The following is a 14371-nucleotide window of genomic DNA, read 5'->3' on the forward strand; positions in this document are numbered from 1 at the left end:
GAGACACAGAATCAGAAGCAGGCTCCAGGCTCTGAGCTGTCAGCACGGAGCCCGACACAGGGCTCAAACTCATGAACCGTGAGATCATGACATAAGCCAAAGTCAGATGCTTAACCGACTGAGCCACCCAAGCGCCCCTAAGAAAACAATTTCCATAATAGTTTTTAGAAAGAGAAATAACTCGTTAGCAAATTGAAAAAGACTTTAATTTTTCTTGAATTTTAGCTGGAGATGCTTTCTACAAAGTTAAAATGGTCACATGTGAGACATAGTGCTCTTGGTTTCTCGCTCTAAATGACAAAAAATTTCCGGCTATTTATTTTTCCTTCTGAGAGCAAAGGAAAAAAAACAGCATTAAACCAAAATATAATGCTAAAATGCAAATGATTTAAAAATTTTAAAAGCAACTGTATCTTTATTTGAAAACTTCTCTTGAATAACTTCCTTAATAACATGATGAACATGACTTCCTATATAAAAGTTAACACAACTAGATGAAGTGTTTTGAGAAGATAATGCCATAAAGACTCTGAAATGCTAAGTCCTCCCTCCTTTACAGAAGTAGTCTCGTGTGGAAGCAATAAATCACAAACATCTCATAAATGTTCTTATGTCTTTTGTTCCCTATTTCTGAAGGATGGACAATTTTAAAAACACAAAAGTAGAATAAGCAGCACAAATGAATTCAACTTTGGCATCAAAAATGTTCTATTTGGCCAAACTTAGTTTTAGTATCTTGTAACCATTAAGCAGAAAGTTTAAGCCTTATTTCCATTATAAGTCCCTCCTCAGGTAATAGAGATTGAAATATGCATTCAAGATTAGTAAAGGAAAGGCCTGATCTCTTTGTAGAGGTTTTTCAACAGAGGTTACAAAGATCAGGATAGAACAGCATGCTTTGTAACTAAAATGAAGGAAAACATATGATAGCAAAAGAATAATTTTTTGATAGAGTAGCCATTAGCTTTTCTTACCCTGAACTACATTTTTGTAAAAGTTACTACTTCAAATCAATAATAAAATGACAGAAAATAGGTTTTTAGAGTGTTTCAAGTAAACAAATCCATAATTTCTAGTAAAAAAGGAAAACCTATTAAACACTCCAATACACACTACACCCTCCCGTGGGCAAGCCTCCATGGAAAAATATAAAAAGATTTAGTTGGGTTTTCCACTCAGTTAAATCAGTCCTATAACTAATGAAACGATGGCTCTAAAAACCTCATAAAAGTTAACACTATTTTAATCACTTGTCTTAGCATCTGAGTTAGAAGAAAGAGTTTTTTAGAAATAACAATTTAGATCCTATAGAGTAGGAAATAAAATCATAATCTGCTTATCTTCCCTTAAAAAACAAAGTGATATCAGATTATTTCTTTAACTTAGAAAAACAGATAAATAAAGTAAATCACATGTAAAGATATATAATTAAAAGATAAAGTATACTTTATATCATGAGCTGCAAAGGCGGTACTAATATTTTAAAGCAAAATACAAAAATTATGGTTCCTTAGTGAGAACTGTGGCAGAAAAGCAGTATGTTCATTAAGTTTTTCAGGAAAACAACTTACATTATCACCTGGTAATATTTAGTATTACTGGCCTCATGAGGCTGTGTGGTCACTACACAGAAATATAAACACACTTGGAATAAAATTAAGAGACTACCTAAAAGAGCCCTTATTCTATATGGCTAATGTTTCAGTACTTAAATTATAGAATAGAAGCAAAACTAGATTAAAAGTATCTGCAATGGTCCAAATATCATTTCAAGTTTCTCTAATTTACAACAGAATACTATATATATATTTAATACATAAAGCTAGAAATCATGTATGAGGATGTACATTTCCCAAAATGCATGAAAGAATTTTTGAACAAATATACTCAAAGAAAAATAAGTTACAACTAAGACTACTTAAGGGCTTAACTAGACAGAAACCATCCATTAAAGGACAACAGTGACATCTAGTGGACACTTCAAATATAGGCCACACACATTTTGGATCAAAACATTTTGTGTGTCACATATTTCAACCTGCCTGAGGGCTTACGGGACAAATCTTTAATTTTAAAACAAAACAAGCCAGCTATGATCCAAAAAGGCTTATAAATATGAGTGACCCAATCACTGATAAATACAAAATGTTTAAGTATAAGAAGTACATATCTCACATCTTTAAAGTTCTTTAAACACTGATTAAACATATCATATATGACTAAAAGAAGGGCTAGCAAAAGGTCCAATGTAATTATGATAATAAAAAGAATTTAAAATATTCTGAATGAAAAAGCACTGGGGTGAATGAAGAAACTAACAAAGTTTATACTTTGTTTATACTGGTTTATACTTTTGGTTTAGGGGCTCTTGGGTGGCTCAGCTGGTTAAGTGTCTAACTTTGGCTCAGGTCATGATCTCACAGTTTATGAGATTGAGCCCCGTGTCAGGCTCTGTGTTGACAGCTTGGAGTCTGGATGGAGCCTGCTTTGGGTTCTGTGTCTCCCTCTCTCTCTGCCCCTCCCCTGCTTGCATTCTGTCTCTTTCTCTCTCAAAAATAAATAAAAACATTAAAAAAAAAAAGTAAATGAACATTAATAAGACCAGGTGGTCATCTCAAAAAGCAACAAACTTAACTCAAAGAAGGATGAAAAAACAAAACAAAACAAAAAACCAAAATACCTGTGGATGAAAATGTTCTTACATATTCTTATTTGTCAATACATAAACAAATTTCACAAGAGAACAACACCACATTCATTGAGTAAATAATGAAAATATATGTGATTTTTATTAAATATTTTATTACTAATTCAGGGAAGAAATATAAATGTAGAGGCAGATCTTATAAACACTAAGTCAAATAAGAGTCCAGGCCACAAATTAGCCAGAAGTCTTTCAAACATCACAGGTGCTTCCAGATCTCTCAGAACTACCTAATTTAAAAGATTTTAATGATTATTTGAGCTCAAAGATTTCCTGACAAGGAAAAAATGCAAAGGGACAGAACTTTATAAATACAAAGTTCAAACTCATTCAAAGTACATGAAATGTAAACATGTTGGGACTAGTAACACTCAAGTCACAAAAGCATTATCTTAACAGTTTCAAAAAGTTAGATAGTACATAAATAAATTGGGATATATTCAAACAATGGACTATAACTCCAGAATATAAAAGAATGAAGTACTGATACTTGCAACAACAAGGATGAAATGTCAAAAAACTAGGCTGAATGAAAGAAGCCTTACAAAAAGTTACACCTTTTGTGATTTCATTTATATGACATGCTATATAACAGGCAAAACTGATCTATAAAATGAATGAATGAACGAATGAAATTAGAGCAACACTTACCTCCGAGAGTAGGATAGAGATGGAGATTGACTGGGAAGGAATATGAGGGAATTTTATGGGGTAAAGAAAATATTCTATATCTTAATAGAAGTTGGGGTTATACATATGTTTGCATTTGTCAAAACTTACCAAATAATACATAATTAAGATTGTGCAAAACATATATACATTGTACCTTAAAATATGAACCTGAAGCAAATATTCATAACTCTAGTTATCATATATCATGCTGAAGTATTTGGGCTGATATGTACAAATATCTGCAACTTATTTTGAATTGCATATAAAAATTAGATGAATTGATGGACAGATTATAATAATGCAAATACAGCAGAACATTAACAATTATAGATAGAATTTAAGAGATGAGTATACTGGGATTCACTATATAATTCTTTAAATTTTCCTGTATGTCTAAAAATTTCCATAATAAAACACTGGGAAAAAATTAAAATGACAATCAGAATTTAAAAAAAAAATTTAAATATAAAAAATTTAAAGTGTTTTCTTACATATTAATAATTTTCCATTTATATATTAACATTTTAATCTGTCTAATCTAAAGTCAAATGTAACCATTCTCTAAAGAGCAAGAGTTACAGGAAAACATATTTTTAAAAATGTGAAAGACATACCCGAATTTCTTGAAGATTGTGAAAATTATTTCCTACTCTGACCGAGATCTTGCTTGGAGTATAGCTTTCATCAGATTTGTAGTCTGCATAAATACATAATGTCTTCACTGTTGTTTTTCTTCTAAAAGCAATAAAATAAAAACATGTTCTTTATCACGTGGGAAGATTATATCCAAAACATCTGATCGCAGTTCACTCAAATGAGTACTTCAATCAACAATTTCCATTTCATTTCAACAATGATGAAAATGAAGAACAAGTAAAAATACAGATACACATTCATACAGGCATCTCTTATCTAGAACATGGTCAAGAACCAGATGTGAGTAAATTAAAAACAGTTGAGCTAAAATAGGTACCTTAACATGCAAACAGCATTAAGAATTTCAGTCCTCTTCATTTATGTTTTACACAAAAAAGTTACTCTAAAAAACTTGGTTTTTTTTTTTTACTAGTTAATTACTTAATTTCCTATATCAATATTTGAAAATAACTAGCTAAGTAAGAAATTAAGTCCAACAAAACCAAAATCATTTATAATATAATTTTATAATATATAAACATATATTACAGCACATATTGTACAATAATAGTGTAGTTTTAAAGGAAAATCTATTATGTAATGCAAGAAATAAAATTCTGTTTTTAAAATATATATATATATCTTAGGAAGAGAAGCAAAGACAAAACAAAACACAAACACAAAAGTAATCTCAGAAAAAATAGCAAGTAGCCAAAAAACATGAAAATGTTTTAATCTCTAATAATCAAAGAAATATAAATTAAAATACAGACATTAGTTTTCTTATCATATTAAAAAATATTAAAATGACTGATAATATCCAAATTTGATTAGAAAAAGTTACTGTCATAATGAGCTGGTAAGGCACACAGCCTTTGACCCATGAATTCAACTTCTGAGAATACATTAAAAAACAAAAATAACACAAATACTTAAAAATGGATGCGGAAAAAATGTTTACCATCCTGGGGTTAAATTACTAAAAAATTATAAACTCAAATATCCACCTCAATAGGTAATTAGTTATATCTATTCAATGAAATCCTATATAACTATTTCAAATAATCACACATATACAGGTTAGGTAAAAAGGCAGATTACAAAACAGTATATACAGAAGGATTGCATTTTGGGGAAAACAAAAAAAATTTTAAAGGCATATACACCTACATATATGTATAGGTATACATTACATATATATATATATATACACACACATATATATATATACACACATATATATATACACATATATATATATACACACACATATATATATACACACACATATATATATATATACACACATATATATATACACACACATATATATACACACATATATATATACACACACATATGTATATATACACACATATATATACACATATATATATATACACACATATATATATACACACATATATATATACACATATATATATACATATATATATATATATACACATACATATATAAAGATGTAGATAGAATCATACAAAAACACTAAAAGTGACTATTTTGGTGGAATAGATCTATGAGAGAGCTTTATTTTTTTTTATGATTTATATATTTTTGGAATAATTTTTTTTTACATTAAGCATGTGCTATTTGGGTCATTAGGGGAAAAAAAAACACTAGACAATTTTAAACATCAACCAAAAAAACCCATTAAGAAGTCTATTTAAACATGCTTTAAAAGTTAAGTTCTGGTATAAACTGGCACTAACTTATTAACAATGAGCTCCTTGAACAGAAGTAGTCTGTGTCAAAAGTCAACCAATAAAAACAGCAGGGGATCTGTAGCTCTTAGTGTGGGGACCAAACTTCTATAGCCCAAGCTATTCATCAAAAACAAATGGGGAAAGTTAAGGACTTTTCTTCAAATAATAAAGACAGATCAAGATGTAAAACACTAAGTACCCAGGAATCGCTGACAGGATAAATACCATTACCAGGTTTTCAGAAGAGGCCAGAGGTATCAAACTGACATCTTTCTTTCTGTTGGGCCAGGAAGGAGACATGAGAGGAAGCAAGGGAAGAGGGGAAATTTTGAAGGGCATACAAAAGATCTTTTCCTGATGAGCCAGAAGCAGGCAGTAAAAGGTCTTTCTTATTACGGAGAGATCAAAGATCATGAAGATTACTCTTGAAGACTTTTGCTTTTCTTTTTTAACAAAAGCAGATCTAAAGAGCCAAGCTTTCCGCTGTTCAGAATAATTTTATCTCCAAGTTATGAAATTTAAGATAACTTAGTCACTGGAACATAAAAGATAATCAGGATGAGGTTAGAAAAGCAAAGAATAATAACAACACAAATGATTATAAAGACAACAGCAACAAGTACAAAATAGCAAATGAACTTTGGCCCAGAAGTAAAGCTTTTTATGTATTATTTAATTCACTTCTCAACCTTGGATACAGAAGCCATTACCACCTTCATTTTACTGATTTAAAAAAAAAAGCAACCAGTAACACTCAGGTTAATATTAACTGACTGAAGGTAAAAGAGCTAGTATGCAGGCAGGCACAGTTGAAGCTGAAAGATGTGTCTATCTGCTTCACATGACCTTAACACATATCACCTTGCTGTTAATTAATTATACTTAACTTACTCAACAATCATTGGTTCCAATTTGCAGAAATATGTACGTGTCTGTAGTTCTTTAAATTTTATCTGCCGTAAATTGGGATCCATGTATTCCCAGAAATCATATTTAATAGGATAATCTGATTACATAATTATATAATTTCATTACATTTGCAAAAGAAACTGTGACCTCACGAAAAGTTTAAAAACTATTACTCTAAAATGTAGCCATAAAGCATTTTAAAATTATTTATCAATTTTATCTCGTGGTGAATGTAAAAACTAACACTGCACAGAAAACCATGCTATGTGTCAAACAGCAATGCATGTGGGAAGATTAAATGCGTAGATTATGAGACATCATGGCAGCTACTTAAATTGCTCAAATCATCATTATAATAATAATCACCATACTCTGTAAGCCAAGCATTGTGCTAAACATTTAGGGTAAAGTACTATAGGAAGGAAAGAGGGAGGGGGTAACATGTCCCCATTTCTGATGACACAAGTAACATTCCCAGCCTCTCTATTCCTCACCCATGACTCCCTTTCTGCTGAGAAAGAGCTGCTGGCAGGAGGTACACATTGACTTTGTTCCTTCATGCCACAAATTTAATAGAGGCAGGCTCTACCTGGTCTAGCACCTTTATAACTGGATGGGCAAGTCTGTTTAATTCTAGGGTTCAATATTAGCAAATACACTTAACTGTAGATGTAAGCCCCTTTCTCAAACATCAGCATTGTCAGTTTTACAAGGGTGATACTTTGGTCTCCATCTGCTGACTCCTGAATAATTTTTCAATTCATTGGGAACCCGTGAAATTGCAAGAGAAGACATTAGAGACAGACACTCCACGTTGACAACCTAACAGCCCCTGTTCCCTTCTTTCTTTATGGCATTCTACTAAAAGACTATATTCCCTAGCTTCCCTTAAAGCTAGATATGATGACGTGACTAAGTTATGGCCAATTAGATTTACACCAAATGACTGTATTTTATAAAGAAAGGTTTTTTTAAATTTTAAAATATTTCTTAATGTTTATTTTTTGAGCATAAGCAGGGGAGGGGAAAGGAGAGAGGGAGACACAGAATCCAAAGCAGGCTCCAGGCTCTGAGCTGTCAGCACAGAACCCAATGCAAGGCTTGAAGCCATGAACTGTGAGATTATGACCTAAGTTGAAGTTGGACACTTAACCAACTGAGCCACCCAGGCGCCCCTATAAATCAAGTTTTTAATGTTTATTTTTTTTATTTGCAAGAGAGAGAGAGAGGGCAGAGAGAGAGGGAGACACAGAAACCGAAGCAGGCTCCAGGCTCCAAGCTGTCAGCACAGAGTCCAACACAGGGCTCAAACCCACGAGCCACGAGATCATGACCTGAGCTGAAGTCGGACACTTAACCGACTGAGCCACCCAGATGCCCCAAGAAAGGTTTTTTTTAAAGGAAGACATCCCCCTTTACCTTCTCCACCTACTCCTTCCTGCTACCTGGGATATGGACATAATGGGTAGAATTCCAAAAGGCATCTTGAATCATGAGGTAACCTTGAGGACAGAACTCATGAACTAAGAATGGAAAGAAAAGGAATCTGGGTCTACAAAACACTGTAGGGCTACCATACCATTCCTGAATTGCCATGCTCCACTTATATGAAGAGGGAGAGAAAATAAATTCCCACCTTGTTTATTTATTTACTGGGGGGGAGGGGCACAATCTCACAATTAGTGAGATCATGACCTGACTGACACTCAACCAACTGAGCCACCCAGTCGCCCCCCCAATCTGTTTAAAGCACTGTTATTAGAAGATCTGTTACCAGTTCTCATGCCTATTTAATACATTATCACGTCCACACTACAGATGAGGAAACTGAGCTCAGATTCGGGTTAAGCAAACAGTCTCAGTCACACATCTAGCTATGCACAGAACCAGAATCTGAATCCAGTTCATGCCTGGTGGACTTAGCGATATGCTCCAGTGGGGAAGGAGGGCGGAGACCCAGGAGCCAGCAGATTGGTCTGAGGATCCTCTGGGTTGCAAGGGGAAAACAATTCCCCTGCTTGCAGTGCACTTGGGAGAGGTGGCCCAGCCTCTCTGGGGGCAAAAGACATGGCAGCGCCATTGAACTGCCCTGTTCACTAACATAGGAATGGGGACACTAGCTAAGGGTAGCAAACTTTGGCACCAGCCTTGTGCTGCACTTTCCCAAAAATTCCTAACCACTATGAGGTCACGTGACTATTTGCTGGGACAAACCAGCCCTGGGCTACAGTGCAGTGAGATCCTCCTCCCACCCCAGGGGGTCAGTGAGTCTGTGCCTTGCAGATGTCTAAAAGATGAAACAGCCACATGGACAGCTCAGAGGTAGGCAGGGTAAAGGTGGAGATATGGCAGAAGCTGGGGACAGAGGAAGAATGATTGTTTGCTCTTCTGTGAGTGCTTCCTGAAGAGTGAAAGGCGCAAACTCCCCCATCCGGGATGAAATAGGGGGAGATTGCCATTGTCACCCCACTCATCAGCTCAGTGAGCTAAACAGTGCCACTAAGTGGAGGCTGGAGCCACATACACCAAGCCCTGACTGCCCTGCAGGTACATCTCTACTAGGGCAAGTACACCTGAGAATCAGATCAACAGGCCACACCCCCAGAAGACTAGCATAAACCCCTTGCACACACCAAGTCTACTGATCACAGAGTGCTGCAAAGCTTCAACTCTAAGGGAAACAGGATTTATCTTCCTTTCGGGGTTTTGGGTTTTGGGTTGTTTTTTTTTTTTTTTGATACAGAAACAGCAATTTTTAAAATTTTACTATTACTATAATTGTTATTGTTATTATTATTATTTTGGATCAAGCTTCACTTAACAAGCAGACAAAAACACGCCCAGGATCTAGCTCCCCTTTTTTTTTTTCCTTTCATCTCCAAAATGACAAGACAGAGGAATTCACCTCAAAGGAAAGAACAGGAAGAAGTGATGACCAGGGATTTAATAAAAACAGATAAGATGTCTAAACTAGAATTTAAAACAACAACTGTAAGAATACTAGCTGGGCTTGAAAAAAGCAGGGAAGACACTAGAGAATCCCTTACTGCAGAGGTAAAGGAACTAAAATCTAGTCAGACCTAAGTTAAAAATACTATAATTAGATGCAAGCCTGAATGGATGCCATAACAAAGATGGATGGATGAAGTAGAGAAACAAATCAGTGATATAGAAGATAAAATTATGGAAAATAATGAAGCTGAAAAGAAGAGGGAAAGAAAAGTTTCAATCACAAAGGTAGACTTAGGGAACTCAGAGACTTCTTAAGACATAGTAACATTTACATCACACGAGTCCCAGAAGATGAAGAGAGACAAAAAAGGGGCAAAGGTTTGAGAAAATTATAGCTGAAAATGTCCCTAATCTGAGTAAAGACACAGACATCGAAATCCAAGAAGCACAGAGAACTCCCATTAAATTCAACCAAAACTGGGTGATGACCTAGACATATCATAGTCAAATTCACAAAATACACAGACAAGGAAAGAATCCTGAAAGCAGCAAAGGAAAAAAAGTCCTTAACCTACAAGGGAAAACAGATCAGATTCACAGCAGACATGTTCACAGAAACTTGGTAATTGAGAGGGAATGGCAGGATACATTCAATATGCTGAATGGGAAAAATATGCACCCAAGAATACTTTATCCAGCAGGGCTGTCATTCAGAATAGAAGGAGAGATAAAGAGTTTCCCAGACAAACAAAAACTAAAGAAGTTCATGACTACTAAACCAGCCCAGCAGGATATATTAAAGGGGACTCTCTGAGTGGGGAACAAAAGACCAAAGAAACAAAGACTAGAAAGGAACAGAGAACATCACCAGAAACACCAACTTTATAGGTAACATAATGGCAATAAATTCCTATCTTTCAAAAATCATTGAATGTAAATGCACTAAATACTCTAATCAAAAGATACTGCGTATCAAAATGGATTAAAAAAACCCAAAAAACAGGACCCATCTACATGCTGCCTACAAGAGACTCAGTTTAAACCTAAAGACACCTCTAGATTGAAAGTGAAGGGATGGAGGAACATCTATCATGTTCATGGACATCAAGAGAAAGCTGGAGTAGCCATATTTATATCAGACAAACTAGATTTTAAACCAAAGACCGTAACAAGGGATGAAGAAGAGCATTATATCATAATTAAGGGTCTATATATTTAAAAGATCTAAAAATTATAAATATTGATGCCCCCAACTTGAGAGCACCCAAATATACAAGTCAATTAATAACAAACATGAAGAAACTCATTGGTAATAATACAATAATAGTAGGGGACTTTAACACCCTATTTACAACAATGGACAGATTATCTAGAAGAAAATCAACAAGGAAACTATGGCTTTGAATGACACACTGGACGAATGGACTTAACAGATATATTTGGAACAGTTTATCCTAAAACAAGAGAATACACATTCTTTTCAAGTGCACATGGGACACTCTCTAGAAGAGATCACATACTGAGTCAAAGATCAGCCCTCAACAAACACAAAAAGACTGAGATTATACCATGCATATTTTCAGACCACAACGCTATGAAACTTGCAGTCAACCACAAGAAAAAATTTGGAAAGATCACAAATACATGGAGGCTAAATAATATTCTCCTAAATAATGAATGGGATAACCAGGAAATTAGAGAAGAAATAAAAAATAGATGGAAGCAAATGAAAACACGACAGTCCAAACCCTTTGGGATGCAGCAAAGGCAGTCCTAAGAGAAAAGTATATTGCAATACAGGTCTACCTCAAGAAGCAAGAAAAGTCTCAAATATACAACCTAACCTTAAACCTAAAAGACCTAGAAAAGGAACAGCAAATAAAGCCTAAAGCCAGTAGGAGAAGGGAAATAATAAAGATTAGAGCAGAAAAAACAATATAGAAGCAAACAAAAAAAACAGATCAACAAAACTAACAGCTGGCTCTTAGAAAGAATTAATAAAATTAATAAACCCCTAGCCAGACTTCTCAAAAGTAAGAGAAAGGACCCAAATAAATAAAATCACAAATGAAATAGAGATAACAACCAATATCACAGAAATACAATTATAAGAGAATATTATAAAAAATTATATGCCAATGAACTGGGCAATCTAGAAGAAATGGAAAGAGAATATCAGAATAGAATGATTACAAGTAATGAAATTGAATTGGTAATCAAAAAACTACCAAAAAATAAAGTCTAGGACCAGATGGATTTACAAGTGAATTCTACCTGGTATTTATAGAAGAGTTAATACCAATTCTTCTCAAAGTGTTCCAAAAAAGAGACATGGAAGGAAAACTTCCAAACTCATTCCACAACGCCAGCATTACCTTGATACCAGACAAGACAAAGACACCACTAAAAGGGAGAATTACAGGCCAATATCCCTGATGAACCTGGATACAAAAATTCTCAACAAGATACTAGCAAGTCAAATTCAACAGTACATTAAAAGAATTATTCACCACGATCAAGTGGGATTTGTAGGACAGTAGAAAGAAATTCCACTTGATCATGGTTCACTATTGGCTCAATGTTTGCAAATCAATCAACATAATACACCACATTAATACAAGAAAGGGTAAGAACCATATACTCCTCTCAGATGCAGAAAACCCATTTGAAAAACTAGCATCCATTCTTGATAAAAACCCTCAACAAAGTAGGGATAGATGGAACATACCTCAACATCATAAAGGCCGTATATGAAAGACCCACAGCTAATACCATCCTCAATGGGGAAAAACTTGAGAGCTTTTCCTATATAGTCAGGAACAAAACAAGGATGTCCACTCTCACCATTACTATTTAACATAGTGCTGGAAGTCTTAGCCTCAGCAATCAGACAACAAAATGAAATAAAAGGCATCTAAATTGGTAAGGAAGAAGTCACACTCACACTGTTTGCAGATAACATGATATTCTCTGCAGAAAACCTGAAAGACCCCACCAAAAAATTGCTAGAACTAATACATGTATTCAGCAAAGCCACAGGTTATAAAATCAACATACAGAAATCCACTGCATTTGTATACACCAATAACGAAGCAGCAGAAAAAGAAATCAAGAAATCAATCCCATTTATAATTGCACCAAAAACCGTAAGATACCTAGGAATAAACCTAACCAAAGAGTTAGAGATCTGTATTCTGAAAACTATAGAATGCTTATGAAAGAAATTAAGGAGGATGCAAAGAAATGGAAAAACATTCCATGTGCATGGATTACAAGAATAAACATTGTTAAAATGTCTATATTACCCAAAGCAATTTACACATTCAATGCAATCCCCATAAAAATACCACTAGCATTCTTCACAGAGCTAGAACAAACAATTCTAAAATCTGTACGGAACCAGGAAAGACCCCCATATAGTCCTGAAAGACCCCAAAGCAATCCTGAAAAAGAAAACCAAAGCTGGAAGCATCATGATTCCTAACTTCAAGCTGTATTACAAACCTGTAGTCATTAAGGCAGTATGGTACTGGCACAAAAACAGACACATAGATCAATGGAACAGAATAGAAAACCCAGAAATGGACCCACAACCATAAGGTCAACTAATCTTCAACAGAGCAGGAAATATACAATGGAAAAAAGACGGTCTCTTCAACAAATGGTGCTGGGAAAACTCGACATCAACATGCAGAAGAATGAAACTGGACCACTTTCTTACACCATACACAAAAATAAATTCAAAATGGATGAAAGACCTAAATGTGATGCGGGAATCCATCAAAATTCTAGAGGAGAACACAAGCAGCAGTCTTTCCGACCTCAGCTGGAGCAATTTTTTACGGACACGTCGCCAGAGGCAACAGAGACAAAAGCAAACATGAACTATTCTCGGACTTCATCAAGATAAAAAAAAAAACTGCATGGCAAAGGAAACAATCAAGAAAACTAAAAGGTAACCTACAGAATGGGAAAAGACATTTGCAAATGACATGTCTGATAAAGGGTTAGTATCTAAAATCTATAAAGAACTGATCAAACAAAGAAAGATAATCCAGTTAAAAAATGGATAGAAGACATGAATAGACACTTTCCAAAGAAGACATCCAGATAACTAACAGAAACATGAAAAGATGCTCAACATCACTCATCACCAGGGAAATACAAATCAAAACCACACTGAGATATACTTCACACCAGTCAGAGTATCTAAAACTAACAACTCAGGAAACAACAGATGTTGGCAAGGATGTGGAAAATGGGACCCCTCTTGCACTATTGGTAGGAATGCAAACTGGGGCAGCCACTCTGGAAAACTATATGAAGGTTTCTCAAAAAGTAAAAAATAGAACCATCCTATGATACAGTAATTGCACTACTAGGTATTTACTCAAAGGATACAAAAATACAGATTGAAACAGGTACATACACCTCAATGTATATAGCAGCATTATCAACAATAGCTAAACTATAGAAAGAGCTCAAATGTCCATCAACTGATGAATGGGTAAGGAAGATGTGCTACATATAGACATTGGAATATTACTCAGCCAGCAAAAAGAATGAAATCTTTACATTTGCAATGGCGTGGATAGAGCATGATACATGCTAGGTGAAATAAGTCAGTCAGGGAAAGGCAAATACCATATGATTTCACTCACTGTGGAATTCAAAAAAGCAAAACAGATGAACATAAAGTGGGGAGGAAACAAGGAGAGAGAGAGGGAAAGTCACCATAAGGGACTCTTAATGATAGAGTACAAACTGAGGGTTG

The 14371-nt window shown here is 34.6% G+C and overlaps 1 protein-coding gene across 4 annotated transcripts in view; it reads right to left on the reverse strand.

Moving 5' to 3' along the window:
• ANAPC10 (anaphase promoting complex subunit 10) overlaps nucleotides 1-14371 on the reverse strand; it is a 106109-nt gene that overhangs the window by 51107 nt on the left and 40631 nt on the right. For 3 of the 4 annotated variants that reach the window (XM_060654065.3, XM_060654064.2, XM_081795571.1), the window contains exon 4: nucleotides 3991-4111. In XM_060654065.3, the coding sequence (XP_060510048.1) occupies nucleotides 3991-4111 (121 nt within the window). Of the gene's footprint in view, nucleotides 1-3131; nucleotides 3386-3990; nucleotides 4112-14371 lie in introns of those variants that run through there. The other variant, XM_060654067.3, reaches the window with a different exon arrangement.

The sequence above is a fragment of the Panthera onca genome, chromosome B1 (assembly GCF_046562875.1).
Source record: "Panthera onca isolate mPanOnc1 chromosome B1, mPanOnc1 haplotype 2, whole genome shotgun sequence".
Taxonomy (NCBI): domain Eukaryota; kingdom Metazoa; phylum Chordata; class Mammalia; order Carnivora; family Felidae; genus Panthera; species Panthera onca.